At 58.6% G+C, this 27,615-nt stretch overlaps 2 protein-coding genes across 14 annotated transcripts in view; one reads left to right on the forward strand and one right to left on the reverse strand.

The window, feature by feature from the left end:
• Nucleotides 1-25,975, forward strand: part of MROH1 (maestro heat like repeat family member 1) — a 52,324-nt gene extending 26,349 nt beyond the window's left edge. For 5 of the 13 annotated variants that reach the window (XM_083516487.1, XM_083516494.1, XM_083516493.1 and 2 more), the window contains exons 13-43: nucleotides 351-470; nucleotides 857-976; nucleotides 1,519-1,663; nucleotides 2,097-2,137; nucleotides 4,113-4,260; nucleotides 4,684-4,736; nucleotides 6,479-6,586; nucleotides 6,992-7,111; nucleotides 7,286-7,408; nucleotides 8,144-8,290; nucleotides 8,408-8,434; nucleotides 9,741-9,863; nucleotides 10,357-10,436; nucleotides 10,776-10,908; nucleotides 11,376-11,471; nucleotides 11,790-11,894; nucleotides 13,170-13,305; nucleotides 14,117-14,229; nucleotides 14,475-14,627; nucleotides 15,234-15,388; nucleotides 16,218-16,383; nucleotides 17,268-17,464; nucleotides 19,250-19,387; nucleotides 20,024-20,138; nucleotides 21,167-21,313; nucleotides 21,574-21,762; nucleotides 22,336-22,491; nucleotides 22,589-22,723; nucleotides 23,541-23,643; nucleotides 23,744-23,809; nucleotides 25,296-25,975. In XM_083516487.1, the coding sequence (XP_083372613.1) occupies nucleotides 351-470; nucleotides 857-976; nucleotides 1,519-1,663; nucleotides 2,097-2,137; nucleotides 4,113-4,260; nucleotides 4,684-4,736; nucleotides 6,479-6,586; nucleotides 6,992-7,111; nucleotides 7,286-7,408; nucleotides 8,144-8,290; nucleotides 8,408-8,434; nucleotides 9,741-9,863; nucleotides 10,357-10,436; nucleotides 10,776-10,908; nucleotides 11,376-11,471; nucleotides 11,790-11,894; nucleotides 13,170-13,305; nucleotides 14,117-14,229; nucleotides 14,475-14,627; nucleotides 15,234-15,388; nucleotides 16,218-16,383; nucleotides 17,268-17,464; nucleotides 19,250-19,387; nucleotides 20,024-20,138; nucleotides 21,167-21,313; nucleotides 21,574-21,762; nucleotides 22,336-22,491; nucleotides 22,589-22,723; nucleotides 23,541-23,643; nucleotides 23,744-23,809; nucleotides 25,296-25,381 (3,744 nt within the window). In that variant the 3' untranslated portion in view covers nucleotides 25,382-25,975. The remainder of the gene's footprint in view (nucleotides 1-350; nucleotides 471-856; nucleotides 977-1,518; nucleotides 1,664-2,096; nucleotides 2,138-4,112; nucleotides 4,261-4,683; nucleotides 4,737-6,478; nucleotides 6,587-6,991; nucleotides 7,112-7,285; nucleotides 7,409-8,143; nucleotides 8,291-8,407; nucleotides 8,435-9,740; nucleotides 9,864-10,356; nucleotides 10,437-10,775; nucleotides 10,909-11,375; nucleotides 11,472-11,789; nucleotides 11,895-13,169; nucleotides 13,306-14,116; nucleotides 14,230-14,474; nucleotides 14,628-15,233; nucleotides 15,389-16,217; nucleotides 16,384-17,267; nucleotides 17,465-19,249; nucleotides 19,388-20,023; nucleotides 20,139-21,166; nucleotides 21,314-21,573; nucleotides 21,763-22,335; nucleotides 22,492-22,588; nucleotides 22,724-23,540; nucleotides 23,644-23,743; nucleotides 23,810-25,295) is intronic. The other 8 variants (XM_083516496.1, XM_083516499.1, XM_083516498.1 and 5 more) reach the window with 3 other exon arrangements.
• A 442-nt stretch (nucleotides 25,976-26,417) lies between these two features.
• The window catches only part of BOP1 (BOP1 ribosomal biogenesis factor), a 63,834-nt gene continuing 62,636 nt past the window's right edge, over nucleotides 26,418-27,615 (reverse strand). Inside the window, exons 14-16 of the mRNA XM_083518211.1 lie at nucleotides 27,509-27,593; nucleotides 26,802-26,909; nucleotides 26,418-26,689 (exon numbers count right to left, since the gene is read on the reverse strand). Of these exons, the coding sequence (XP_083374337.1) occupies nucleotides 26,536-26,689; nucleotides 26,802-26,909; nucleotides 27,509-27,593 (347 nt within the window). The 3' untranslated portion in view covers nucleotides 26,418-26,535. The remainder of the gene's footprint in view (nucleotides 26,690-26,801; nucleotides 26,910-27,508; nucleotides 27,594-27,615) is intronic.

A 27,615-nucleotide genomic window follows, 5' to 3' on the forward strand; every position in this document is an offset into this window, starting at 1 on the left:
CAACTGGCCTGTGTTTCAGAATGCTGATACGTGCCTGTCAGGCGTAGAGAAGTGGGCAGTAGAGGAAAAATGGCCAGAGGTGCAGAGGCTTGTGGGATTTGATCAGAAATTATTGTCAATGAATCAAACCCAGTCAATGCAATGTTTTCATCACGGACACGATGACTTGATGCATATTTTATAATTCCTCATAGTAATCCCATCTGATCACTACACTTTCCTCTGGAGACCTGTGTGCAGGGCAGTTCTGTGCAGCCCCCTCCCTTGAAGTCTGGGGGGGGGCAAGAGGAGGGGGGAGGGTCCCAAGGGCAGCCCACCCAGCTGGCAACTCCCTGGATGTTTTCCCGCAGGTGAAGCGGGCCGTGGTGCAACTGATCAGCGCCATGGCCCACCACGGGTACCTGGAGCAGCCAGGCGGAGAAGCCCTGATCGAGTTCCTCGTCCGCCAGTGTGCCCTCCCCATGGACCAGGTGAGGCTCTTGCAGAGGAGCAGCAGGGCCCAGGCAGGCAGCCTCAAGGCCAGGCCTCTCCACAACTCAAGATCTGTGGAACAAGCAGGGGGCTGACCTTGGGAGCCATTTGTGGGTATCTCCTCCGGGTCCAAGGCAGTTTCTCCGGTTCAGTTTCCTTGACCTGGCCCTGGGAATTCCAGGCCCCCACAGGCCTCAGGGTGGGTCCCCAATCTTCCCACGTGGGCTGATGGGGTGCCGAGGGTCTCAGTGAGGGTTTGTGGGACCCACCTGCCATTCCTGTGTCCACGGTGGCTTCACTTTGCAAAGGCCTTGTGAGAAGCGAAGTGGGTTTTTTTTTGGGGGGGGGTTGGGCTCTTTACCTATGTAACATTAATTCTGTCCAGCCCCCCCAGCTCCCACGGAGACATTCCCTGGAAACGGAGGACTTGACGGACGGCCACGTCCGGGACATCAGCGTGAACACGCTTTTCCTCATCAGCACCACGGTCGACAGGATGGCCGACGTGAGTCTCCCTAAGGAAAGGGCCTGACGTGGCTGCTTCCTGGGTGGCCGATCAAGGATTTCTGCTGGGCTCCACCAAGTGCTGCCAAACATCTAGCAAAGGCTGGTCACGCAGAGGCCTCTTTAAAACCAGCTGCAGAGCGGCCGTCCCATCCTGTGCTCTTGCACGGGGCAGCTATGACCAAACTGCGCTCCCTGCAGTGTGTGTGGTACAGTCTGTTGCCTGACCTGGAAAGTGTCCCAGGGATTTGGGGGCCTCCAAACGGAGCGCAGAGAGCTTCCAAAGCGGTTTGGAGACTGGGAAGATCAGCAGGCGCTGAGCTGCGTGTGGGTCTTGCTCTGGGCCCCTGGACGCTGCACCAGCGGCTTCTGCCTTGCTTGGAATGCTCTGGCTGGGGCCAGATTTTGAGACATGCGCTCATCAGTCTGCAGTGGCTGCGCTGGGGAGGTGGGGAGCTTCCTGCACCATCTGGCTTTGCCTGCCTGCCCAGGGAGCCCCTGCTCTTCTGCCTCGCCAAGGCCTGCTTCTCCCTTCCCTTGCAGGTCCTCTGGCCGTACCTCCTGGAGTTTGTGATCCCCATCCACTTGAGCAACGCCCTGACCCCGCTCTGCAAGAGCCTCATCTTCCTGGCTGCGCAGAGGCAAGAGAAGGATGAGCCCGACTTCCAGCTCCTCTACGAAGCCGGGGGTTCGTATCCCGTTGCCCCAAGGCCGGCTGGGTGCGCCCTTGCCGGGAGCGCTGGCTCTTTGCTGAAATCTCCGCTTTCATAAAGTCAGCTTGCGCAAGCGGAAGGCAGATGTTGCCTGATTTGGGCAGGTGTTGTAAATGCTGTTCTTCTGCAAACTACCTTTCGGGGGGGGGGGCTGCTGAGTGCCTAATGGGGGTGGGGGCGGCAGCTTGAGTCCTGCGCAGACCAGCTCTGATTCCTGAAGCTTCTGCGCAGGCCAGGCCCCGGGACCTGAACTCTTCCCTGCAAGGAGCCTGGCAGAGACCTTGGGGTTTTGCTCTTCTGCCCCTTGCAGAATGCAGATGCTGCTGCTGCCCCCCACGCCTGCTTTCTCCCACAGTGCGTGGACACAGGAGGTCTTGCCTTACTGTTTATTCCCCTCTTTATTTGCAGCAATGCTTCCAACCCCTCATGCTCTCCTGGCAAGGCTTCTGGTAAGTGTGAGGAGCCAGTCTGGTCCACGGGTGAGAACGCCTGTGGAGCCACACCAGGTGGTGCGTTCAACCCCGGCAAAGACGCCCCCGTGCCCTGGAGAACGGCTCTCCCCTCGCCAGTCCAGGCGCTCTCTCCCTGTGCCCAACCGCCCTCCAGTTAGGCACGTGGCGTAAGTCTTCTCTGCAGGCAGTTTCTCCTCCTAGAGGGCTCCTCACTGGGGCGCCTGAGCTGCAAGGGGGCTCCTGCCCAACATGATTGGCCTAGGGAAGGCTGGTGGCACCCAGCTTCCTGCAGCAAGCCCAAGAGCATCCCTGCGGGATCAGGCCCAGGGGGGCCCATCCCTCTCACCGTCCTGCTCTCTCAGTGGCCAGACAGACACCCACAGGGACACCCACAAAGCACTGCATGGTGCTGTCCTTTCCACAGGCCGGGTCCTCTGATCCTTGCAGCTGCCCGGATCTCTAGTGAAGACAGGATTTAGACCAGGGGCCGGCAAGGTTTACTGTAGCATTCCCAAAGCAAGTAAGGATTGGACTCTGATTAATAAAATACACACGAGGCTTGACCAGCAAGACTTTGGGAGGAAGTGTCAATAATAAACTGTCCACCCCTTGGCCCAGGTCGTTTTATTCACAAAAGAACTTTTTACACAGTGTTCGTGAGAACCAATCAGATTTCCTCTGAGCATTTCAAAACCCCCACGTGGGACAAAGTCAGATCAGAAGAAATTCTGTTAACTACAAAGAAACTATTTCCTACTTGAGCACGCATATGTAGTTCAGAGTAAATAAAATAGGAATAAAAGGAGGAATGCATTCAGCAAAACCCCGGAGGTCATAGACAGGAATAAATAGGATGGCAGTATTTGCCCTCTCCTTGTGAACTCTCTTCCTGGCCCTTAAGATATATCTAAAGATTAAACTAACCTGTTTTTATATACTGAGGATGCCCAGTGAAGCAACTGGCCTGTGTTTAGAATGCTTATACGTGCCTGTCAGGTGTAGAGAACGCAAATTCCAGAGGTGGAAAGGCTTGTGAGATGTGATCAGAAATTATTGTCAATGAATCAAACCCAGTCAACGCAGTGCTTTCATTGCTGACACAGTGGCTTGCTCCATATTTTATAATTCCTCATAGCAATCCCACCTCATCCCCACACTCTGGATATTTGCACTCCCACAGTTTACCTCGCCTGGGCCGGTTCATTCCAGCAGAGATTCCTTTGTGGGCAGGATTGTGTGTGTGTGTGTGTGTATGTGTGCGCACGACAGTGATTTTCAGCATCTGCATCTGCGCAGATGCAATTTATGATGCCACAGAAGCGAGTCCCCATGCTGTGTTGGGCCACTTTAGCACAGCACACGGGGACTCGCTGAGCGGGCAGCTTGGTTTGGGGGCAGCTCATGCACTGGTTTTTTGGCTCCAAGACTTTGGCCACCTCATGAGAAGAGAAGACTCCCTGGGAAAGACCCTGATGCTGGGAAAGATGGAGGGCACAAGGAGAAGGGGATGACAGAGGGCGAGATGGTGGGACAGTGTTCTTGAAGCTACCAGCATGAGTTTGACCAAACTGTGGGAGGCAGTGGAAGACAGGAGTGCCTGGAGTGCTCTGGTCCATGGGGTCACGAAGAGGTGGATACGACTAAACAACAACAACATGCACCGGTTGAACGACCCCTGTGGGCTGCTTGTGGCCCATGGGCCTTAGGTTGCCGACCCCTGATTTAGACTCCTAGGTCTAGTCCAAAGTCCTGCCATGCAGGAATCACACCTGAAGCCCCCCTGAGAGGTGGTCCTTTGCTGTCTCCCGCTGACCAGCCCCCTCTTGCCCCAGGGAGAGCCCGGGTGCTGCTCTCAGCCAAAGGCTGTGCTGGAAGCTCCCCCTCCCCAACTTGGAAGGGCTTTCTGTCTCTGGCTCCGGCGTGTGGCTCCAGGAAGGCGCCCTTGCAACCCCCCTTGCTCTTCTCCTCCCAGGTCGTCTCTTCCCAGCCTTACGTGGGGGAGGGCCGTGCTGCCGCCGTCCTTCGCCTCCTGAACGTGCTCCACCTCAGCGTCCACAAGGCTCTGGGGCCGCTGTGGGGCACGCAGATCCCCGCGTTGGTGGAACACCTGGAAGGTAAAGGTGAGGAGGTGGCCGCAGAGCACCTCTGCCTCTCTTGGGAAGGGACCCCAGCCCTTGACTCTTCTGCCGCCCCCTTTTTGACCGGGGGGGGGCACCTCCACACATAGTGGGAGCTATGAGCCTGGCCCCGAATGCAGAGCAGCCCCCTGAGGCTCTGGTGTCCACAGGATCCTTCCAGGGAATCTGTGGCGGTAGAAGCAGAAACAGCAGCTCTATTGGGGGTGCGCCAGTTGTTGAAATATGGCAGGTGTTGCGCCTGCCATTTCCGTGTCAGGAGCCTGAACTGCATAGCTTGGGGGGGGGGAGAGGAAGACTCCCCCTTGGATGTGAAGAGAAGCCAGTCCCAGCCAGGAGGGGACGGAGCACTGAGCTTGGGGGGTCCTCAGGTATCGTTGTGCGAATCCCCTCTCCTCTGTCTTCCAGCAAATACGAAGGCTTCTCTGTCTCAGAAGGAATGGGAAGACCAGCTGCTCCAGGTGAGCCAGGCACCTCCCTCCTCCTCTGAGCGAGGGGCCCCTCGGAGCGGAGCAGCAATCCTTTAAAAATACACACTTTGCAAATTTACACATTTCATTAGTTTTACAATCCATTTAAAATTCCAAAATTTGACTCCCCCCTCTTTCTGCTGTTCCTTAAATTTATTTAATATCTTTTGCAGATCCAAATTCATTTAACTTGCACATTTAATTATCTTCCTTAAATATATGCTGTTATAAAACTTGCAGGTTATTGCAGTAATCCTGCTAATGTTTTTATCTGTTTACTGAATATGGAATATTTACAGATAAATTGTACACAGATAAAAACAGACAGAGCTGAGCATCACTCTTGATGGTTCGCCAGGAGGTTTGCTGATGCCCCTGTCCAGATGCCTCGCTCCCTCCCTCGCTCCCCCAACTCCAGCCTCTTAAACTTGGCTCTGTGACAGTGACGGGGTCCTTTTCCTCCTGGAGAGTGACATGCCCACCTTGCTGCTCCTTGCACACCTGAGCAGTGCAATCTGATGCTTCCTCAGCTGTGGTGTAGTGGTTAAGAGCGGTGGACTCGTAATCTGGTGAACCGGGTTCGCGTCTCCGCTCCTCCACCTGCAGCTGCTGAGTGACCTTGGGCCAGTCACACTTCTTTCAAGTCTCTCAGCCCCACTCACCTCACAGAGTGTTTATTGTGGGGGAGGAAGGGAAAGGAGAATGTGAGCCGCTTTGAGACTCCTGAAGGGGAGTTATAAAGCGGGATATCAAATCCAAACGCTTCTTCTTTCTGGGTGCCTCCCCGCCCCGCCCCGCCCCCAGTCTAGGGGGCTCAGATGAGACCCGCCTGTGGTTCTGAGGCTGCAGCCCTGGGCTTCATGCGCAGCTTCTCCCGGCGCACTTGGCTTCCCTCCCGGGCTCTGTGGTGCTTCTGGTTCCTGCAGAGCCTGAGGGGAGGGCAAGGGAGCTTCTGAACGGCTGGATCAGGCCAAAAGGGGCCCACCTGGTCCAGCCTCTTGGTCTCACAGGGGCCCCAAAGGGAAACTCGCAAGCGGGATTCGGGCACAAGAGCAACTCTCTCCCCTCCTGCCGTTTCCAGCAACTGGGGTCAAAATACTTGATTTATTCATTTATTTTAAATGAATTTATTTATTTGGTTTTTCAGATTAAAATTTTGCAGTCACATATCCAACATACAACATAGAAACAAGGCTCCAAAGACCATTTGGACTATTATAAAAGATGGAGGAGGAAATGATCAATAACAGGACCCACGAAGTAGAGGAGGGAAGTCCAGGAGATTCATTGGAATCTTGTTTTTATGTTGCATGTTTGTGATTGTAAAATTTTAATTTGAAAACCGAATAAATTTATTTTTAAAAAATAATTCTAAAGGATCTCCTGGACTTATTCCCTCCTCCCCTTTGTGGGTCCTCTTGTTAATCATTTCTTCCTGCATCTTTTATGATAATCGAAATCTTTTACCTCTCCATTGTGTCCAAAATACACCATGAAACTATAAGTGTTATTCCAATCCTACTGATGATTTTAACTGTTTACAATGGTTTTTAAGATAAATTATAAAATTCCTTATTAAAATTTTGGTCTTCCTGATTTCTGATTCTCCCGGTGACTTTCGGCATAATCCACCCACTTGATCTGCCCTTCTTCTCTGCTGGGGACTTTATCGAAATCCTTGGCCGTGCCCTTGGGCTAACGCTCTTCCTCCATGCCAATGCCTCTGCCCGCAGTTCCTTCGACAGACCCTGGAGGCCATTTCGGACACACCTTGGACCAGTCAGCTGCTCCTGGAAATGGGCAGGCAGCTGAGCAGTTACAACGGGTCTCCTCTGGAGAAGGTCTGTGGCCTGGGCTGTTTGGGGAGGGGGCGAGGAGAGAGCAGGGTCAGGATCCAACCTCCTGGCTCTTGACCTGGGCTGAGTGATTCCTGCCAGGGGGCTGTGGGGTTGCCGCTCTCTTTAGGCCAGGGACTGCCCAGCTCCCCCTCTCTCCTTGGGGTCTGCTGTGTCCTGGGGGGCAAATTCTGAACAGTTCCCGGTGGTAGTGGCGTAGCGTGGGGGGTGCACAGGGGGCCGGCTGCACCGGGCGCAACATCTGGGGGTTAGGGTTAGGGGGCGCAAATCCACGGGTTAGGGGGCGCAAATTACTTGCCTTGCCCCGGGTGCTGACAACCCATGCTACGCCACTGCCCGGTGGGCAGTCGTTACAGCGGCTCTCATCCCCCTTTTTTTCTTGTGCACCAGAACTTCCTCTACAAATGCATCGGGACGGCCTTGGCTGCTTGTCCAAACAAGGATCTGGTGCGGAAGCAACTCCAGGAGCTCCTGGAAACGGCCAGATATCAGGAGGAGGCCGAGCGAGAGGTGAGGGGTCTGGAATGGCTGCCCCAACAGCCCCACCTGCCCCAAGGGGTGGGCAGAAGGAGGGCTCTGGGCGGCTCTCTGGGCAAGGAAGGGGGGCCCCTGCCTGGTCTCCTTTGCCTTCCAGCTGGCCCTGCTGCTGTCCCCTGACGCCTGGGTCTCCTCCCTTCCCTCCAGGGCCTTGCCTCCTGCCTGGGGCTGTGTGCCATCAGTCACCTGGATGAGACCCTTGCCAAGCTGGAGGAGTTCGTGAAGTCGGACGTCTTCAAAAAATCCGCAGGGCTGTTCAGTATCTTCAAGGTATGAGCATCACTAAGACACACTTTTCCCTCATGTGGGCAGCAGGCGAAAAGTTACTCTCTGAGGTGTTTGAAGAGTGTTTGGTTCCGTTACTTGAGATTCATGGCCTGTCCTGTTTATCTTTTTTAGAGGATCTGTGTGTTTGTACAATACCCAGATGGATCTATGCGAGAGCTTATGTATTCTAAGCATCATTGTCTTATAACAACTGAATATCTAGAGAGAACCCTATTTTTCGCTCCATAAGATGCACCTCACTATAAGACGCACCTAGTTTTTAGAGGGGGGAAAGCAAGAAAAAATTCTGCGCAGAGCATGTAAGCGGCTCTCACTTTTCTTGCTCCTGTCCATCCCTCCTCCCGCTTCTCTGTGAAGCCAGAAGAGCGAGAGCAGCGCAGCGCAGTGGCTCTTGCTCTGCTGGCTGCGCAGCAAGCGACAGACGGGAGCCATGGCTCCGGCTGCAGAGGCATCCCTCAGCTCGCGGCTGCAGTGGTAGCTGCGGGATCCCTCTGCCGCCCAGTGCATTCGCTCCCTAAGATGCACAGACATTTCCCCTGACTTTTTAGGAGGAAAAAAGTGCGTCTTATGGAGCGAAAAATACAGTATGTATGTAAATAAATTGGACAAGATTAGCATCAATCATAAAATATAAACGTAATAAATTGCTGCTTGAAATCTTTCCATCAGTGATCCAGAGCCGACTCGACCCGTAACTCTCCCCCCTTCCCCCTCCAGGATCGTAGTGACAACGAGGTGGAGAAGGTGAAGAGCACCCTCATTCTGTGCTACGGCTTTGTGGCCAAGCACGCCCCCAAGGAGCTGGTTTTGGCGCGGATCGATGCTGACATCCTCCGCAACATCTTCCTCTACTTCAACACCAAGGTGAGCCTGGGGTCTTGGGGTCAGGCGTGACCAGGGGGGCGGGAGGAGGGCAGCTTCAGTGGCCTCTCAGTCCTGGCCTCCTGGAGGGTTAATGCGTGTCTCCTTTATTTTGTCCAGGTTCTGGGAATAAAAGTAGAAACCAAGGTACAGTGTCAGGCCCTTGGCTCGCACTCGCTCTGTCCTCTCGGTCTGCCTCTCTCTCTTCTCTAGTCAGCTCTTAGGAGGAAGGCTGGGGGGCAAGGCTGGGGGGCAAGGCTCCCTGCCCCGTGGCTCCCATTAGTTTAACTGGCACAACTGGTGCCTATCTGTCCTGTCAAGGCCAGGATGAGCAAGCTGATGGCAATCTCCTGCCGCACAGAAGAGGGTCCCCGAATCCCACCCCTTCCCAAGCCCCCCTCTGGTCAGAAAGGAACTGGTCCCTGGTTTGCCAGCTGATCCTGGAAGCACAGGCCTGGTCTGCCTAGGGCAAGCTCTGGGCAAGTTCTTGCCTGCTGCTGCTGCTGCTGCTGCTGCTGCCCCCTTGCAGGGCTTTGGGCAGCTGGTCCACAGAAAGGGGAAGGGCTGTGTAGCTCAGTGAGGAGAGCATCTGCCTCGCAAGCAGAGGGCTCAATCCCCCTGGAATCTCCTGGTATGGTTGGGAGAGATGCTTGCTTGAAACCCTGCAGAGCCATGGCTGCCGACCAGTGTAGGCAATACTGAGCGTGATAGACCAGTATAAGGCAGCTCCCCATGTAAAGGGCATCATAAAGGGGCTGAGGCAGTTGCCCACTTTCTAACTGTGCCCTCACCCCCAAGGTGAGGCTGAGGCCCCCAGTGCCCCTGGAAAGGGGTGTGTGTGTTTGGGTGTGTCCGCCCATTGCAAGGAGTCTCGCACTAACATTTTTCTTCCGGTCTGTCCTTTGCACTAATCTCTCTGGTGGGGTCACGCTGGGTGTTCTGAGATGCTGGCCTGGAAGCCCAGATGGCACTACGTCCTCCTCCCCTCATGGGGGGCGGGGTTTGGCCTTGAGGCCCCCGGCAGCGAGGTCTCTGCCAGGGGGTGGGATGGGGGCAGAGGGCACTCCTGAGCCGAAGAGCCCAGGGCAGCAGAACCAGACTTGCTTCCGAGCAGCTGGAGGTTTGGCCACGGACCCCTTTGACCCCGGGTCCCCTGGAGCTTTCTTTCCTGGGGTGTGTCTTTGCTTTCCTCTGCCACGCAGAGAAGGGCCTTGGGATGGAGCACCCCCTATTCTGGCCATGTTTCGGGGGAGGCGAGTGCTCAGCCCCTCCCACATTCCTCCTGCACTTGGCCTTCCCCTCCTGACCATGCCTGCCCCTCTGGGCCTGCCCTGGGCTGGGCAGTTCTCACCCATGTGGGTGGGTGGCAGTCGACCCTCCCGCCTCCGAGAGAGAGGGGGGCTGTGAGGCTGGCTCTGGTGCCCTCAGTGCCACCCTGCATCTTTGCCCTCAGGACCTGATGCTGAAGCTGTGCCTCATCCGGAGCATCTGCCTCATCTGCCAGGCCATCTGCAACAGCACCCAGTCGGGCGACTTCACCTTCTCCCGCAAGGCGGAGCTGGTTTCACAGATGATGGTGAGGAGAGGATGTTGCCATGGATGGGACTTGCAGCCGTTTCTGGCCTGTGTCCTCCTCACCTGCCCCTCCCGTTTGGCTCTCAGTTTAGCCTCGTCTCCCAAGCCCTGAGCACGCCCATGGGGGGAGAGGGATTTGGCCCCAGGAACGGTCCATAGGGCCAGCTCTTGCAGAACGTGACATGCTGCAGAGTTCTCTGAGCCCGTGCAGAGTGCCTTCCCTTCCCTGCCTGGGACCCAGTTTCTCTGAGCCACCTGCTCCATCTGCAGAGGGGTCCTAGATGTATACCTGCTGGGCTGTGAACCTTGGCCACCCCTCTTCCTCCTTTGCTCAGCTTTGAAAGACAGTGGAGATCTCCCCTCTGCCTTGTCTGCCCTTTTAATGTGCCTCTGCATCTCCCGTGAGGCTTGCAGTGTGGGAGGGGGCGTCATCCCGGGAGGGGCCAAGGGCTGTGGCTCCCGGCCTCCCTCCTCTCACGCTTTCTCTTCCGCAGGATTTTATCAAGGCGGAGCCTCTGGACTCCCTGCGAACTCCCATCCGCCAGAAGGCGATGACGGCCTGCATGTTCCTGGTGTATCCTTCCCCCCCAGCCTGTATCTGAGGCACAACTGGAAACACCAGCCGGGGATGCCACAGGGTGCCCAGCTGAGGTTTTTTGGGGGGGGGGGATTCAGACTTAGGGGTTTGCTGAGAGGTTGCCAGGAAGCCAAGAGCTGTCTGGCGTCCAGCTGGTCTCTTTGGCCACTGATGCTCCTCCAAACCTATCTAGCGCATCTTCCATAAAATGAACTAAGCCCACCAGATCTGAGAGCCACACATGAACGATGCTTTGGGTGGAGCTCTTCCCTTTCCTTCCCCTAGGGGTGCCCCTGCTCAGGAGTTTTTCCCAGGCCCCCTTAACTTGCTCTGCAGGGTCCTGGAGCCGCCTCTGAGCGAGGCTGAGAAGGCTGAGCTGGTGGAGACCTGTCTGGGCAGCGTCCTCCCCCTGCCCCTGCCGGAAGCCCCCAGGGAGAAGGACGGGGGGCTGGAGGCTGAGCACAAAGAGGTACGGCCGGACGGAGCTCCCTCTGCCTCCCCCCTTTTCCCTGCTTGCCTGAGCAGCCCCTTCCATCCACAGCTGGCCGCTTTGTTGGGCATGCAGGGACGGGCTCTGGCAAGCACCCGGTTGCCCTTGTCCAGGTGGCACTGGAGGAACTCCTTGCCGCAGGTCGACATGGTTCCTCCTCTGGCGTTTGTCAACCGGCCCCCCTCCCGGGGGGAGTTCCAGGTGGCTTTGAGTGGGGGAGCTTCATCCCTGGGTCCCCTCCGCTTGGGCCTGTGCAGACGGGCCTTTGGCGCCCGGGACGGGCAGAGGCAGAGACCAGCCCAGGAGTGTCTCTGGGCTCCACAGGGCATGGGACTGGGCTTCTGGGGTGGGGTGGGGGGTGAGAGAAGCTGTGTGGACCTTTCGCACCCAGGTGAGAGGCAGGAGGCATCACCTGGGCCTCACCTTCCTTCCTTTTCCACGCTCAGCCTCTGTGGTGCGACACCCTTCGTGCCCTCAAGGACCTGCTGAAGAGCATCTTGCACAGACACATGACGCCCCACGGCCTGCAGACCATGTTTGAGGTAGGGGGGGCAAGGAGAGAGGCCCAGGGGGCTCCCACAGCCCTCCTATGGCAGGCGGGCCTTGCGCATTGAGCAGCCGCCCCGGCCCACCTGTGGCAGTCCCTGGAGAGAGGGGGAGGCATCCTGTCTGCCCCCTTCTCCCCCACCCTCTTGCTCCAAGACACCAGCTCCCTCCTTCCGGGCAAAGGGCTGAGAGATCTTTCCTCCCAGGGCCACCCTTTGCCCGGCCTCTGCTGCCCCCTTCTGGGGGCTCTTGCAAGGGGACCCTCTGTGGGATCTCTCTGGCCGAGCTGCCATTTCCGCCTTCTCCCTCCGCAGCACCTGAGCCCCTGGATCAAGTCCGCCAAGGAGCACGAGAGGGAGCGAGGCGTGGAAGTGAGCGCGGCCGTCCTGGAGTTCTATCGGGAGAAGCTGAATGTCAACGTGAGTTCCCCTCCCTCCCGCAGCCACAGGGCTGCCTTTGCTTGGCTTGGCCTGATATTTGGGCTGCTCAGGACCACAGGTGTGTCTGGAGCATCTTGTCCCTCGTTTGCAGTCCCTCGCGTTGGCACCAGACCCAGAGCCACCGGGGAGCGGGGCCTGGTGCCCACCTGGTGCTGCCAACAGCCCTCCCAATGTGGCACACTGGCTGTGTCTCCCTGACTCCACCCCTGGCTGCGTGGTGCCTGGTGGAGAGTGCGAAACCTCGCACCTGACTGGACTGTGCATGGGGGAACTGCCATTCACAGTGCTCAGTTTATTCAATCATTATAATAATTGTAACTCACCCATCGGACTGGGTTGCCCCAACCACTCTAGGCAGCTTCCAACAGAATATAAAAAGGAAGACCTCATATATTAAAAGCTTCCCTGCCCCCAGGGCTGCCTTCAGATGTCTTCTGAATGCCATAGAGCTGTTTATCTCCTTGCAAGAAAAATTCTCAGGGCTGACTCACACCCCGGCCAGCACCTCTTTAAACTTCTGTCCTCGTGCAGGAGATATAGAAGTATAATCAGCTGTACCAACAGGCTAAAAAACAGCTTCTATCCGTGGGCCGTTAGGCTGTTGAACAGAAAAATAATATAGCGAAATTGACTTACGAGGTGGTGTATTGTTCAAGAAGAGATTGTTTGGCGGGGGGGAGGGAGACTCGTTTAATTTCATTGGGTTTTTTGTGTGTCCCCCCCCCAAAAAAAATTATTCATTTTATAACACAAATAAAAAAACAAAAGCAGAAAAGACAAACAATACGGACAAGTTCTTGTCATAGCCTTATTTTTCTAAAGTGGGCTTCCGCAAGTCCCACCTATCTGATTTTCATTTTACTCATTTAATTTCATTGTACACAGATTGTACAATGACAATAAAGCTTTTTTATTATTTTTATTTATTATTATTATCATCATCATCATCATCATTTGACGGGAGGGCATTCTGCAGGGCAGGCCCCTTCTGTGCCAAAAGAGCTCCTGACGCGAGCCAAGCTCTTGCAAGAGTGGTGAGCCACCTGCTGCCTTGCACAGAGTTTGGGGCTCTCTCTGGCTCCTGGGGGGCTCCTGTGAGCCCTTGGCCCTGCTGGCTTGCGTGACTTTGACCGACAGCGGCTCAGGTTGTTGTGGCCCTGTGCTGCCCCCTTGTGGGGACTGTCACTTGGGCATGGCATGGCAGCCCCCTTCCGCCGTGCTCTCAATGGGCCTCCTGGTGCCTTGTGTTCCCAGACGGTGGTCCCTTTCTACAACGTGGGGCTGCTGATTGCGCTCTTTGCCCCCCGCTGCACCGACTCCCTGGCCGGCACCCGCCAGCACGCGGTCGACTGCGTCCACAGCCTTTTGTACATCCAGCTCTACTATGAGGGTAAGAGCCAGCGCTTGTTTCTTGGGGGGGGGCGGGTGGCAAAAGCGCGAACCTTCCTGGTGGGATCTCTCTGTCCCTCCCTCTCCTCCTGTGTAGGGCCAGCCTGGCCTCTGCAATACCCGGCTCTGCCAAGGCTGAGTCCAAAGTGCTGGTCCAGGTGTAGGAAGCCTTGCGCATCTTGGCACCAGGATCCCCCTTCCATGCCCCAATCTCAGGGGCCCCTGCAGATCCCATCTCCCCAGGAGGGCCCCTTGCATACCATGCACAAACAGGGGCCCCCCGCCTCCTGTGACATCCCATACAGGGGCCTTTCTGGGGCCCAATGAGGACTTGGCTTTGTCAACCAGCCTTTAAAGTGATTTGCTCGTCTCTGTATCTGGGCTTGACATTGCATTCATGTGTTTCTATTGTCAAACTTTATGGAAAGCAATTCATTAAAATCCCAAATTCAACGAAAGAGTACTTCAACCAGGGCTTGCTCCCACCTCCTGGCTCCCACCGGCCTTGTTTTTCCTGGTGGGGGGAAAGCAAAACGAGTGGGAACTGGAGAACTTGATCTTTCCCTTTCCCCTGAACTCACTGGCACTCAGTCCAGTACCCCCCCCCCCAAAAAAAGATGAAGATGCTGCTTCCTTCTCTGGACAGCAGAGGGGGGTATATCGCTTGCGCAGGCAGGAGCTGCTGGGATTGCCAAGGGGGCTTGCAGGGGAGGGGGGAGATGGTCCTGGAAGGGCAGCTGTGTGGCCCAGATGGGCAAAGCCCCCCCCCCCCGATGCCCCCAAAGACTGGCTGCCCTTCTCCGTCTGCGCAGGGTTTGCTCGAGATCACAAGGACGAGTCTCTGGAGAGGCTGAAAGCTCTGAAGACCGGCCTGAGAGACCCCGACGTCAACACCCTCTTCCAGGCCTGCTGCAACATAGCCCAGGTGGGACCTTGAGATGCTCAGCCTGGGCAGGGGGGGCACTTGTTGCCCGAAAGGGGTCGGGGGCTTCCCCTTAGTCTCCTGGGGCAGCCGGGCCGGCTCCTTGCCTGATGAGTTCCTGTCCTCCTCCTCCTCCTTTTAATGTATTTTTAATCTTTGTTGGAAGCCGCCCAGAGTGGCTGGGGAAGCCCAGCCGGATGGGCGGGGTACAAATAATAAATTATTATTATTATTGCTTGGCCCAACAGGTAATAGCCAAGCGGCTCCCCCCCGACCAGCTGCTCAGCCTCCTCCTCTCCATGCTGGAGGGCTTGGCGGATCCGGACAAGAACTGTTCCCGCGCAGCCACCGTGGTGGTCAACTCCCTCCTGAAGGAGCGTGGGGCTGTCCTGCTGGAGAAGGTGAGGCGGAGGTGGGGGGGCTCCCCTCCCTCCCTCCCTCCCTCCCTCCCTCCTTCTCCGTGGGCTCTTGAATGTCCATGGGTGCTAGGAGGAAGGCTGGGGGGGGCCCTCTCCCTGGATTGGGATCCTGGGTCTTTGGGGCAGAGGCTCGGCGGGCTTCTCTGTGCTGCCCCTTCTTAATCAAAGAATTGTAGAATTGTAAGAGACCCCCCCCAGGGTTGTCTGGTCCAACCCCCTATGCAGGGGTCACTACCAAATCATCCCTAATGGGTGGCCCCCCAACCTGTCACAGCTGCTTCAGTTGTGATTCCTGCATTCTTGTAGAGGAGTTGGCAACAAGTGCCAAGGGGGGGGGGCGCCCACTCCAGAAGCCCTTATGTGCTCCCCCTAGGGCAGTGGTTCTCTCCCTGTGGGTCCCCAGATGATGTTGGACTACAACTCCCATCAACCCTGAGCTCTGGCCTTGCTAGCTAGGGGTGATGGGAGTTGTAGTTCAACATCTGGGGACCCACAGGTGGAGAGGATGGAGTTGAGGGGTCCCTCCCTCCTGCTCTGCCTGGGGGGGTGCCTGTCGCGGCAGCCTCTGAGCCCCCTGTGCCCCCGCAGGTGCCGGAGATCCTGGCAGTGGTGCACTCCAAGCTGCAGGAGGTGGAGGAGGAGGCTGTCCGGAAGGCGGCCCAGCAGACAGTCCACATCCTGGCCGCGCAGCACAAGGCCGCTGTGGTCTCCAGCCTCCTGGGCAACCCTCTGCCCTTGGACAGGTAGGCGGCTCTGCACCTGCGTCCGCTGGAGCCCTTGGGCCAAAGCCTTTGCAGCTGCTTCTGGTGTGTGTGTGGGGGGGGGGGGCTTTTCTCCAGGAGAATCTCCCTTCTCCTCCCCCCATGGTAAGGAGGTGGTGCAGGAAGGCTCTGGCTGAGGTCAGCCCGGCCAGGAGGAAGCCCTGATGGTGCCCAAGGGGTCTCTTTCTCTCTTGCCCCTTCACACGTCTGCTCTCCCGCCAGGGCTCTGGCTGTGGCTCTTTGGAGCCCCTCTTGGGTTCAGCCCCAGGGACGGGGAGTCCAAGGGGGGGAGGGAGCTCTGCTGAGCCAGAAGAGCCTTGACTGAGCATCCTGGGCTGCGGGAGCCCCTGTTTCTGGCCGATGCCTGAAAGTGCAGGGCTCCCTGTCTCCCAGAGCAAGCTTGTCCCCCGGCAGCCATATAATAATAATAATAATAATTTATTATTTATACCCCGCCCATCTGGCTGGGTTTCCCCAGCCACTCTGGGCGGCTTCCAGCAAAGATTAAGAATACATTAAAATGTCACACATTAAAAGCTTCCCTAAACAGTTCTGCCTTCAGATGTCTTCTAAAAGTCTGGTAGTTGTTTATCTCTTTGACATCTGATGGGAGGGTGTTCCACAGGGCAGGTGCCACCACCGAGAAGGCCCTCTGCCTGGTTCCCTGTAGCTTTGCTTCTCGCAATGAGGGAACCGCCAGAAGGCCCTCGGCACTGGACCTCGGTGTCCGAGCAGAACGATGGGGGTGGAGACGCTCCTTGGCCTGGGGAGCCTCTGACGCTGGCCTCCTCCTTCCCCTTCTCCGTTTCAGCTGCAGCTGCCTGATGTGGCGGGCCCTGGCCTCGGAGCCCCCCCTCGCCACCCAGGTCTTGGAGCTGCTCCTGGAGAAAGTGAACCGGGACGTCCCCTACAAAGAGAACAAGTCCTTCTTGCGGGGCAGCGGCTCCGAGCGCGTGGCCACTTTCTTCCCCCTCGCGGTGAGTGTCCGGCCTGCTTGCTAAGAAGCCCTCCTCCTCCTCCTCCTCCTCCTGCTGCCTCTTCCTCCCCCCCCCCGCCCCCCACACCTGGGCTGCTGCCGCGCCCCCTCCGCTGCCCTCATTTCCTCCCCTCGGGTGTCTGTGCCAGGCCTGGTCCCTGGAAAAGAGGCCTTGCCATATAATGCCTATTAGCGCTAATCCGCCGGCTCATAAAGGCCCTCTCAGGTGTTCGTCCTCCAGGGAGATCGCTTTGCGTTTTATCCCCCCAAGAAAATAAACGCCGCCGCTTGGCAGCTCTGTGAGCAGGAAAGCAGCTGTGAAAATTTCCTCCTCCTCCGCCGAACCAGACGCAGATGCCAGCGGATCCGTCATGCTTGAAAGCCGACCCCGGCCCCTGCAACCCCCCCTGGCCCACCCCAGGGCCATTGTTCAGGAGCAGCCCAGCCTCTCCGCTTTCAAGTGGCCACGGCAGCGAGATGCGACACACAAACACACACACACACATTGGAGTGTGTCTGCTGTGGCTGCTTGACCCCGCGGAGTTCTGATTCAGCCTTCAGACCTGCGCGTTGCTCTTCAGCCCCACCTGCCTCCCAGCAGCCAACACTTGGGGGGGCCCCAGGAGCGAAGCAGGCCCATCTCTCCCCCACTGGCCGGCAGCAAAGGCTCCCGGGGTTTCCCGCTGGGGCTCGAGATGGGGAAAGGGGGGACCTCCTGCCCCCCAGGCCCACGGAAAGCCCCAGGGACGGTCTCTCCATCCTCCCAGGGACGTTTGAGCGGCCCAGACTCCGCCCCTCTGCCTTGGGGGCACCCTGCTTGAGCGCCCCAGGGTGCCTCTCCCGGCTCTTGGTGCCCCCTCCTGACCTCCCCTCTCCCCCCTCCAGGCCACATGCGCTCTGCATGAGATCATGTCTGTCCCGGAGTGTGGCCCGGCCATCATGGGCCTCTACGCTGAGCTCTTCGTCTCCCTCCTGCTCCGGGTCAGCTGCACGGTGGGCGTCCACCTCCCCAAGAACATGCAGTCCAAGGAGAGGAAGAGCGCCGGCCGCGGGCAGCCCCTCCGGCCGCTGGACCCCTGCAGGTACTTCTGGGCCAGCCCCCTCAGCTGCCTCCCTCTACCTGCCATGTGGAACTGATTTTGTTGGGGGGTTGTTTTTTTCACCAACACGGCGGCAGCAGCAGCGAGGTCTCCGCACGTAATCTGATGGTTGGGTAATGCGCCACGGCCCATAACGTATTAGGTATGAAGGCAGGCCTGACCTCGGCGGGGGGATTAGCTCCCCCCTCGCTTTCCACACACTCGCCTCCCCCTAAATCAGGAAATATTAAATCGCTCTTCCTGTTGCAGCCTGGCTTGTGGTTTTCGCCTTCGCATTCTTTGCATGGTGCGTGCAGAGGTGCCCTCGCGCTCTCTCTCTCTCTCTCTCTCTCACGGCTGCCGGGTTGGGTTACGTCTGCCTCTCAGCAAGGCAGGGAGGAGCTGCTCAGTGCTGCACAGGCCAGGGAAGCGTTTTCCTGAATAAAAATGGAATTTGGGGAGGTGGGGGGAGATGCATGTTCAAAGCAGCCTTGCTGTGAATCGCTGGGAGCCTGGCTCTCCCCCCTGCGACATGCAGAGCAGCAGTGCTGTGGATGCCCCGGCCCTGGAGGGGGCAGTGGACACCTCTGGCCATCGTCTGCACTTCCTCCATCCACTCCCTGCCCCTCTCCAGGGAGGTGGGGCTTGCTTTTTGGTTTCCAAGGGGCAGTGTCAGAAGCAGCAGGTGTTTCCCCTGTGTGCAGTGTGTGCTGCTCCTGCGCCACTTGCATTGGCTGGGGGGGGGGACACACCCTGTTCCCCCTGGCTCCCCCTGGCACCTTGGCCTGGCAGGCAGCGGCTGCCCTGGGTGCTCCAATGGGATCGTGTTTCTTAGTGGTGTCAATGCCCGTCCAGGGGCCACAGCGGCATTCGCCTGCCAAGGGCCCTTTGGCGTGGGAGGGAAGGGCCTGTTTGGCCAGGGGGTCCCTTGGCCCCTGTGCCTGTGGGTGCTCACCGCTTCTGCACCATTCCAAGTTGGCTGCTCCACTTAGAAGCCGGCAGGGTCAGCCTCCCAGGGGTGGTGGGTGCCCCTCGCTGGGCTACCGGCAGGCAAGGCACAACTTTGCCTTCGCTGCCCCAACTGCTGCCTTCCTTTCCCTGCGCCAGAGTTGGGGAGCCTGCCGCCCTCCAGAGCTTCTTGGACTCCCAGCAGGGCCAGTGGAAAGGGATGCTGGGAGATGGGGGTCCAGCGACATCCCTGGGGGGGCACAGAATCACCCCCCTCCCCGGTCAGTTGGCAAACTCCCTTGGTGTGTTCCACCAGAGCTGTGTGCAGACAGCAAACAGATTCCCAACTGGTTGGCGAACAGGATCCTGGCAATGGCTGGAGGCGCTGGGCAAGGCGGAACTCTCCATGCCAGGTCCCCCCCCCCCCATAGCCAGGCTGGGTCCAGAGAGGGGCATCTGTCTCTCCTCTTGGACGTTGGTGGAGAAGAGCAGGCTGCCCGCCTGGTCTGTGTGCGAATGCTGGTTTCCTGTTTCGGGGGACCCCAAGTCATCATATCCTCCCCACGTATTTTGGGTTTAGTGTGACAGGACAATGGAGGTTTTCCAGATGTCACGCTCCGCTCACGGCACAATAATCCCACCCCCATAAAACACTAATGCAGGCAAAAGCTCCTCTGAGCAGCCGCCCGGGGCTTCTTAGCGTTGCGGCCGTCAGCCTTGAGCACCTCCAAGAGGCGCCTGGGGTGGCAGGAGCCACGGATCCGGCCCCTCTCCCCCACCCTCCCCTCTCTCTGAGGCAGAACGGAGTGGACCTTCTATCTCTCTCCCCCCCCTCCCTAGCTCTGCCGTGGAGACCCTCAAGGCCATGCTGACGCAGGGGGGCAGCGAAGAGGTGGCCAGGGCAGTGTCGGCCTCGGGCGGCTGGGAGTCCCTGAGAAGCGTGGAGAGGCACCACGATGGCGTCGCCGTCCTGGCCAGGTGAGCGGGTGGGTGGCAGAGGAGGCTGTGCCCGCTTGAGCCCGTCTCCTGGGGCTGCCCTGGGCGGGGGGACGGGGCTCAGCTGGCACACTTAGGCCAGGAGCGGAAGGGGCTCTTGTGCTGAGATGCCTGCTGCAATCCCAAGAAACCTGTTTGCCAATCCCAGGGACAGACATCCGTCTGCTTCCTTAGCGCCAGGGGAGGCGGGGAGGCCATAGAATTGCAGGACTGGGAGGAGATCCCTAAGGATCAACTAGTCCAACCATCACTGGTTGATCTGCTTCTGAAATGTGAGCTGGGGGGGCTGTTCTCCTGGGGGGGGGCAGCATTCAGCCAGTCCTGGTTATCTCTCTTTGCACCCCAGGCTCTTGGCTACTGAGCCTCCCAGTTTGGCCCTGGGACTGAGCGGAGCCCGTGGGTTCAGTAGCCAGTGCGACGGCAGGGAGACGGGAGAGGAAGAGCCGCTGGGCTGAATTTCTCGGCAGGGCTGTGGAGTCATTGGGATGGGGAAGCCGTGGCGGAGATGGGAGCCCCCTCCTCTCCCGCTTCCCAAGGAGCAGGGCTGGCGTGGGGTGGGCTGCCCGCTACGTGGCAAGAGGCGATCTCAACTGGGGTGGGTGCCCTCTTCTTCCTCAGCGCCATGGCGAAGCACGCTGGGCCCAAGCTGCCCCTGATTGTGAAGACCCTCTCCCCCATGCTGAACAGCATCTACGACAGCCAGCGCTTGACCACCACGGCCTTCTTTGCGGAGGTGGGTCCACGAAGGGGCTGGGGGGGGGTCCTCCTGCTGGGGGTCCTGCTCTTGGCCCTGGCCAGGGTGGGCAAGGCAGTAATGAGAGGGGGAACTGCAAAGGGGGAGACTGCCAAGAGCTCTGGCCATGTCTGTTGTGGCCACGGACCCTCCCTGGAGACTCTCTGAATATTCTGATTTGTCCTCTCCCCCCACCCCTGACTAGTAGAAGGGGTGCCCCTCCCTAGCCAAGGCTGCTGTTTAAGGGGAGCCTGGGGAGCTGCCTTCCCCTGTCTTGCTCCCTATGGCCTGCACTGACTGGCAGCAGCAGGAACAGCTGCCAGTGGGGACTGAACCTGGGACCCCCTGCGTGCAAGGCAGGGGCTCTGCCTCTTAGCTCCCTTCTCCCGCCCCCCACCGGAGGGGAGCTGCCCCTCAGCCCCAGGAGCCAGCAAAGCCTCACCTCATCGCTCCTGACATGCCACCCTGAGGAACGGAGTCCAGCTGCTGCGTCAGGCACCCTCCTCCCTGCTGCTGCTGCTGTAACCCCTATACCTCCTTGCCTGACTCGCCACCTCCAGCTGGGGCTTTCCAAGTGCCTTTGTCGCTGCCCGGCTCAATCCTGGCTCATAAACCACCTCTTTGCGTCTCCGCTGATGGAGTGGCCTAGGATTGAGCGGCGGGGAGTCCTGTGGCTGGACGTGGGCCCAGAGCTGGAGGGGCTGGCTGCCTGCCTGGGCCTGCCGTCCGGCTGAAGCTTTAAAATAGCAGCTCTGAGGAGCAGGCGCCTGTGGCCCCCCAGCCCCCTTGGGAAGGTGATGAGGTGTGAGCTGCCCTCCATTCTCCCCCGATGTGCCAAGGACAGAGGGAGGGGTCTGGCCCGGAAAGGCTCTGAGGCAAGAGAGCAGGGCCTGGGGGGGGACTTGGTCCTCCTCCCTTCTGGCCTGACCCTGAGCCCTGGGGTGCCTCAAGGGGAGCTGCAGACTCCGACTCTGAGCCTGTGGCCCTAGGGAGGGTGTGTCTCTGTACTCGCCGCTTGCGCCTTTCAGCTCCTCAGCAGCAACGTGGTGAACGACCTGGTCCTGCTGGCGTCTGTGATGGACAGCATGACGGCCCGGCAGAGGGACCCCTGCACCTCCGTGAGGATGCTGGCCCTGCGCGGCTTGGGCAACATGGCTTCGGGCTCGCCAGAGAAGGTGAGGGCGGATGCCAGTGGGCCCCCTCTGCTTCCCGTGCTCAGGGGGGCGCCTTCCCTTTCCTCCTCCCCAATATCTGCCAGGGCGAGGCCGCTCTTCCTTGGGCACAGGAGGGGTGCCAGGGTGGGCTTTGGCCCTGCCCCCCTCTGGCTCACTGCTGCCACCCTGCTCTGAGGGGCAGCAACTGCAGCAGAGGCGCTGGGGCGCACCCACCCCTGGCACTGCCACTGACGGTGCCTGGTGTGTGCCCCTGGCTGCAGGTGAGGCGTCACGGGGCTCAGCTCCTGGCTTCCATGATGAACGGCATGGACGACAAGGACGACCCCCACAGCCTGGTGGCCCTGGAAGCCATGGGGGGCCTCGCCAAGATCCTGGGCTTTCTGGAGGAGAGGGACGTCCGCTCCATGCTGCTCCACATCGCCATCCGCATCCGGCCCTTCTTCGATAGCGTAAGCTGGCCTGGATGATGCCCTGGACGAGGGGCTGCTGGGGCAGAAGGCAGCTCAGCCCCGGGGGGAGGGGGGGGAGGAACAGCATGCCAGAGTTCTTCCTAAGGCAAGTTTGGGTCCTTCCCTGCTGGTGGGGGGGGGGGATGGCAGGGATCCTGGTCTGTGGCTGTGGGGGAGCTTGAATAATAATAATAATAATAATAATAATAATAATAATAATAATAATAGTAATAATAATAATAGTAACCCTGCCAGAGCCAGGCTCAGGGCGGCTTACAACAGTAAAAACATAATAGGGAAAAGAAAAGAATTTAAAAGACAGGTTAAAATGCAGTTTAATATGCAGCCTCCTCAAAACCATAAGGGGAGGGAAACCTAAGGGTCAGAGTGAGTCCAAGCCAAAGGCCAGGCGGAACAGCTCTGTCTTGCAGGCCCTGCGGAAAGAGGTCAAGTCCCGCAGGGCCCTGGTCTCTTGGGACACCACCCTGAGGAGGCTGGAGGGCAGAGGACAGGCAGGGCCCTCCCTGGGACGCTTTTGCCACAGCCCAACAGCTGGGGCTGCTTCGCTTGCAGGAGAAGCACGAGCTCCGCCGGTCGTCCATCCTCCTCTTTGGCCACCTGACCAAGTTCAGTGGCGGCAGCTGCGAAGAGGCTTTCTTTGAGCAGATCCTGAATGGGCTGGTCACTCTGCTGCTTCACCTGCAGGACCCAAAGCCAGAGGTCGTCAAGGTGCGTCTCTCTTCGGTTGGAGGGGCTGTGGCTGGCACAGGGGGGTGGGATTTGCTCTTGGGGCAGCTAACAGGCCGCCCCCATGTCCTCCTTGCAGGCTTGCAAGTTTGCCCTGCGCCAGTGTGGCCCCAGCATGGGCTGCCCCGTCCTTTGCGACATGTTCCAAAACCACCTCCATGAGGACCGGGGCCTCCACTATGGCGAGTTCATGAATGACGTCTGCAAACACCTGGTGAGGATGAAGGGGGGGGTAGCGGAGCCCCTGCCTGAGCAGAGCGCATGACCCCAAGCCCTCCCTCCGAGGTGGCACAGCAAGGAGCCCAACTCTCGGCCTCAGAAATGTTTTTACTTTCCCTCTTTGTCCAGAGACCCCCCCTTCCTCCCCGGGCAACTGGCAGCCACCTTTCTAAATTTTACCAAGTCTGTCTCTGGACCACTGCAATGCTTTTATTATCATCTACCCCCCTGTGCTTTTTGGGTTTTAATGTTTTGAAAGTCACTCGGGTAGATTTCTAGTGAGTGCCTAGCAAGTCTAATAAATGATATTTTAAAAAAGCAGTTAAAAGGCAGGAAGAACCACCTTGGTTTATGCCAGGCCAGATCCCCAAAGAAGCAGGCAGCCTCACGCAGCCCGAGGGGTGAGACAACCCAGATGGCAAAGAGCAGCCCTGGCTGAAAAGGCTCTGTTGCTCGTGCCCGTCTTCCAAATCGGACGCTGAGCAGAGCCTCGGGCGTTTGCCCTGAGAGCTCAGCCGGGCTCACGGGGGCGGAAGCCATTCTTGAGAGGTCCTGTTTAGGGCTCTAAAGGACTCCAAAGTGGGTTGGGGAACAAATGGGGTGGCCAATGGAAGCAGAACACCCCTTATTCTTGGTGGTGTTGGGGGAGGGTGGAGAAGCGAGAAGCCTCTGCGCTCCCTTCCTCCAGCTCTGGTGGGGCCGGGGGGGGGGGGGGGGACGGACAGGTGGACACACTCTCCTCCTGAGGGGGGGGGGTCTCCCCTCCAGCACCGACTGCTCACCTCCGCTGGGTCTCCCCTCCCTCTTGGCAGATGCAGTCTTACCCCGACACGCTGAGTCGCCTGGTGGCCACAAACCTCTTCTACTTCAAGAGCAACTGGCCGGACATCCGGGCTGCTGCCCCCATGTTCGTAGGTGAGGCGGGCAAGGGGCACCCTGGGCAGAGCGGTTCCTGGCCACCCCTTTGTCCCCCTTGCGTTGCCCTGGGCATCACCCTCTTGCCCTTCCCTTCCAGGCTTCCTTGTTCTCCACGTTGACAGAGAGCACAGCCAACAGCTGGACCTGGAGGAGCTCATTGCCGGTGAGTCTCAGGGCTGGCGCAGAACACTTTGCCGCCCGAGGTCTCCCCTCTCCCCCCAGGTGGTTCCTGGTGCCCAAGGCCAGCTCCTGTCCCTTTGGCAGCTGAGGCAGGTCCTTCCAGTTGTGGTGCCCTTTCAGGGTACTCAAAATTGGGTGCCCCCTGGCAGGGGTGAGGGTGGCAGCTCATGGGGGGCTTTTGCTAGGCTTGCCTTGTGCCCTTGCAGCTGGGCACTGGGGTTCTGGGGCAGAGGCAGCCTGCAGGGGTGCAGGTGGCAGAGGCTGAAGTGTCTCCACCTGAGGTTCAGTGCAGGCAGAGTCGGCCTTGACACCCCTCTCGGAAGGAGGCGGAAGAATGCAGGTCACAGACCAAGCATGCGCGCTGCACTAACGGGCCAAATGCTCTCCTTCTCTTCCTTGGGGACTATCACCCTCTTTATTGGTCTTCCTATACAAGGAGGTTGTTAATAAGAGGATTGTGTCTGTGGGGAGGTGGGAACTGAAGAGAGCTGGAATCCTTCCTGCAAAGTGCAGGCAGCACACAGCCAGCGACCACCCGGGCATTGCAGGCAAGGGCTGCCTGCCCTTTGGGTGGGACCTGGGGAGACAGGGGGTCACCTGCACCTCTGGCTGCCCTCAGGCGTGCTGGGGCTGGAGGCCCAGCGATGTGAAGTGGGGCGATCAGACATGCCCAGCGCATGTCCCTCCCTCAGCAGGGACCTGCCATTCAAAGCGCAGCGGAGGAAGCCAGTTTGAGTAACGAACTTTCCTGGATTTCGGGGCTGTTTTTCCTTGTCAGCAGTGACCTCATCGCTTCGAGTAAGACTCGGAAAATCTCTGAGCTTTCCAGCAGAGCTTAAAAACCACTAAAAAAGGGAAAACTATCTTTCCGTTGGCTGTTGGAGTGGTCCTGAAGAGAGGCCCGTCTGTTTGCCGGAGTGGGGGATGCAGTTGGGGAGCGGGGAGGCCAGGCTCCGGATGGGGTCACCGCAGCTTCCCGTATTGAGCGGGAGGCGCTCTGCCTGCCAGCGCCCCCGGGGGGAGCTCCTGCAGCTGGCCAGGGCTGAGCCACGGGAAGCGGCTCTGCACATAAATCAGGCCGCCTCGTTCGCTCTGCAGGGACGCAAGAGTCTCGGATTTGCAGTGTAAACATGCTACTGGAAAAATATTATTGTATCTCTGCTGCTTGAGAGGAACTCTTGGCGTGCGCTCCCTTTCGCAGTTGGGTCAGTGCCAGCAGGCGAAGCGGCCAGCGCCCTTCGGAGGCTCTGGCGGGGTTTGCCAGGCTACGCGCCGTCTGGCCCTCCAGGTCGCAGAGTGGGGCTCTGCCTCCCAAGCAGGATAGGGCCCAGTTGGGGGTCTTGGGGTGGAGGAGACTGAGGGCACACGGGAGGCCGAGGATAATAAGGGCCACTTGGGCCCATACCTGCGTCTTGCGCAGCGAAGGGAGTCATTCGGCTTGTTGCTGATGGGCTCTGCTTCCCCCCCAGCTCTGACTGTGCTGCTGAAGGACCCCGTGACAGCCGTGCGGGTAAAGGTGGCCGAGACCCTGGGCCGCCTCGTCAGGATTGTTTGAGGGCCTCCGAGCATCCCGTGTGGGACCCTGGCAGGACGTCTTCACCGGACGATCTTCCTCCCTGCTGCACCTCACACCCGCCTTGGCCTGCAGGAGGCCTCTTCCAGGCACCTCACGTCTTCCACAGCACTCACTGAACACCCTCCGCCTGGGGGGGGGGCAGGGGAGGCCCACCACCCCAGGACTCTTCCGGCGGTGCCACGACCCCCACTTGTACAGTTCGTAGTCACGTGTCCCAAGCACCCCCCCCCCAGGGACAGGCCAGAGCTGCTCTGCATGAGCCGGCTGGTCCAGGCACCAGAGCACAGAAAAACCCTTTCCAGTGCTGCCTCTTCCACCTCCATGGGCTTCTCCCTCTCTCCCCACATCAGGTGTGGACTATCTGCTGCTCTTAACACAGATCTGGGACTTTGGGGAGAAGCGGGGGCACTTCTCCCACTGTGCACAGAGGAACTGGCAAGACCCCTCCCCTCCTGCACTCTCCTCTCTTGCCCCTTCCAAGAGCTTCCACAGGTTCATCCATTGTTCCTCTCAGTAGAATTTGTACATAAAACCAGACAACCTATTTTTAATAAAGTATTTGCTTCTCAGAAACGCCGTGTCAAGGCTTCCTTGGCTATTGGGGGCCAGTACTTTGCATAGGAGTTTGTAGACCTGCTCTGGAGGGTAGGACTCAAACCCATGGCTTTGGAGGGTAGGACTCGAACCCATGGCTTCGAGGTACCAAAAAGGAGATGCCAACTTTCTGAGGGTAAGAGCTGTTTGACAAGTAGGCCAGGCTCCCTTGGAAGCAGAGGTTGGGGGGGGGCCTCCTGACAGGGATGCTTGAGCTGAGATTGCCGCATTGCAGGGGGTTGGACTAGATGACCCTCGGGGCCCATGCACAGCTGTATTCCGATGTAAAGGTGTAAATAGGTATAGAAAATTAATAAAAATAGTTGAGCAGGAAGACCTTCCTTGAGGCCACCGCCAGCTCTGCCCTCTGTTTTTTAGGGATCCTTCCTTTCCTGGGACAAAGGAGCCCATCCACAATCACGTATCTAAACCATTTAATCATAAAACAAGTATTTCAGGCTTCAGTCTCTGCCCAGGGCCCTTCCGCTGCTGCCCTGGGAAAGCGAGTCAGGATGCGCAGTCCCACCCGGGGAGGGAGGTTACGTGAAGAGCCGGATGGTGGCATCTGCGCCTGCAGAGAAGACCCAGGGCTGGCTGGGGTGGAAGACGACGTCCAGGACCCCCAGGTCGTGGGTCAGCGCGTGGCCCTTCAGCACTTTCACCGGAACGATGAGCGGATTCTGAAGCAGGTCACTGCAGGGGGGGGGGGGGAGAGGAGTTTGATTCCCTCTCACACACTGGCTCTTATGCAGGAGGGTTTTCCCCAACCATTCTCCCACCCCCCCACCCTCACCCTCCTACTCACTTGTAAACCATGCCATGGCAAACGATGACGCTGCCGTCGTCTGAGCCAGAGGCAAAGAGCGGGTAGTGCGGGTGGAAAGCCACGGCCCTCAGCGCTGCCTTGTGGTGCCTGCCAGGAGAGAGAAGGTCAGCCTCATCCAGCCACGGCAGTGCTCCTCTGTTGCTTCGCAAGCCCCAGCGGGAGAACCTCCGTGCAAGGAAAGGGGTGGGGGATTTCTTTGCCTCTCACCCCTCCTTCTGCCACCAAGTGTGTGTGAGAGGGACACGCAGTAAATCTGCACAAGAGTGAGTCTACAGTGGGATAGAGGCCGGGAGTCTGGCCAAGGGAGGTCAGCCTCACCCTCCAGCAACTATCCCAAGGGGTGCTCTAGAAATGGGCGGCCATTGTAAGATCCCCTTCAGGGCCATTCCCAAGACAGCAGGGCACCACCGCCTTGCGGGCAACCTGTTTTACTTCTCTGCATGGGGAGGGGTTATGCTGGCGAATGGGGGTGTGAATTGAGATCCATCCAACGTCCACTGGGAGGCAACAGCTGGAGTGGATACGGGGGGGGGGGGCTGAACCTGCCTGCCCACCTCTGCAGCCACACAGGCAGGAAGAGGGCAGCAGCAGGTCTTTGGGTGGTGGGTGGGAAAGGGGAGCCTAGAGGGCCTCCACCCAGATCCGCCATGGCCCTGCACCCATCCCTGGCTTCTCTGCTGACTGACCTCAGCACCCGGTAGGGCTTGGTGGACAGGTCCAGATCAAACCAGGCGAGTTTGCTGTCGTAGCTGCCGCAGATCAGGTTGTCACCTGAGGGGGGAAGGAAGCAGGG

The sequence above is a fragment of the Podarcis liolepis genome, assembly GCF_965112155.1.
Source record: "Podarcis liolepis genome assembly, chromosome: 8".
NCBI lineage: Eukaryota > Metazoa > Chordata > Lepidosauria > Squamata > Lacertidae > Podarcis > Podarcis liolepis.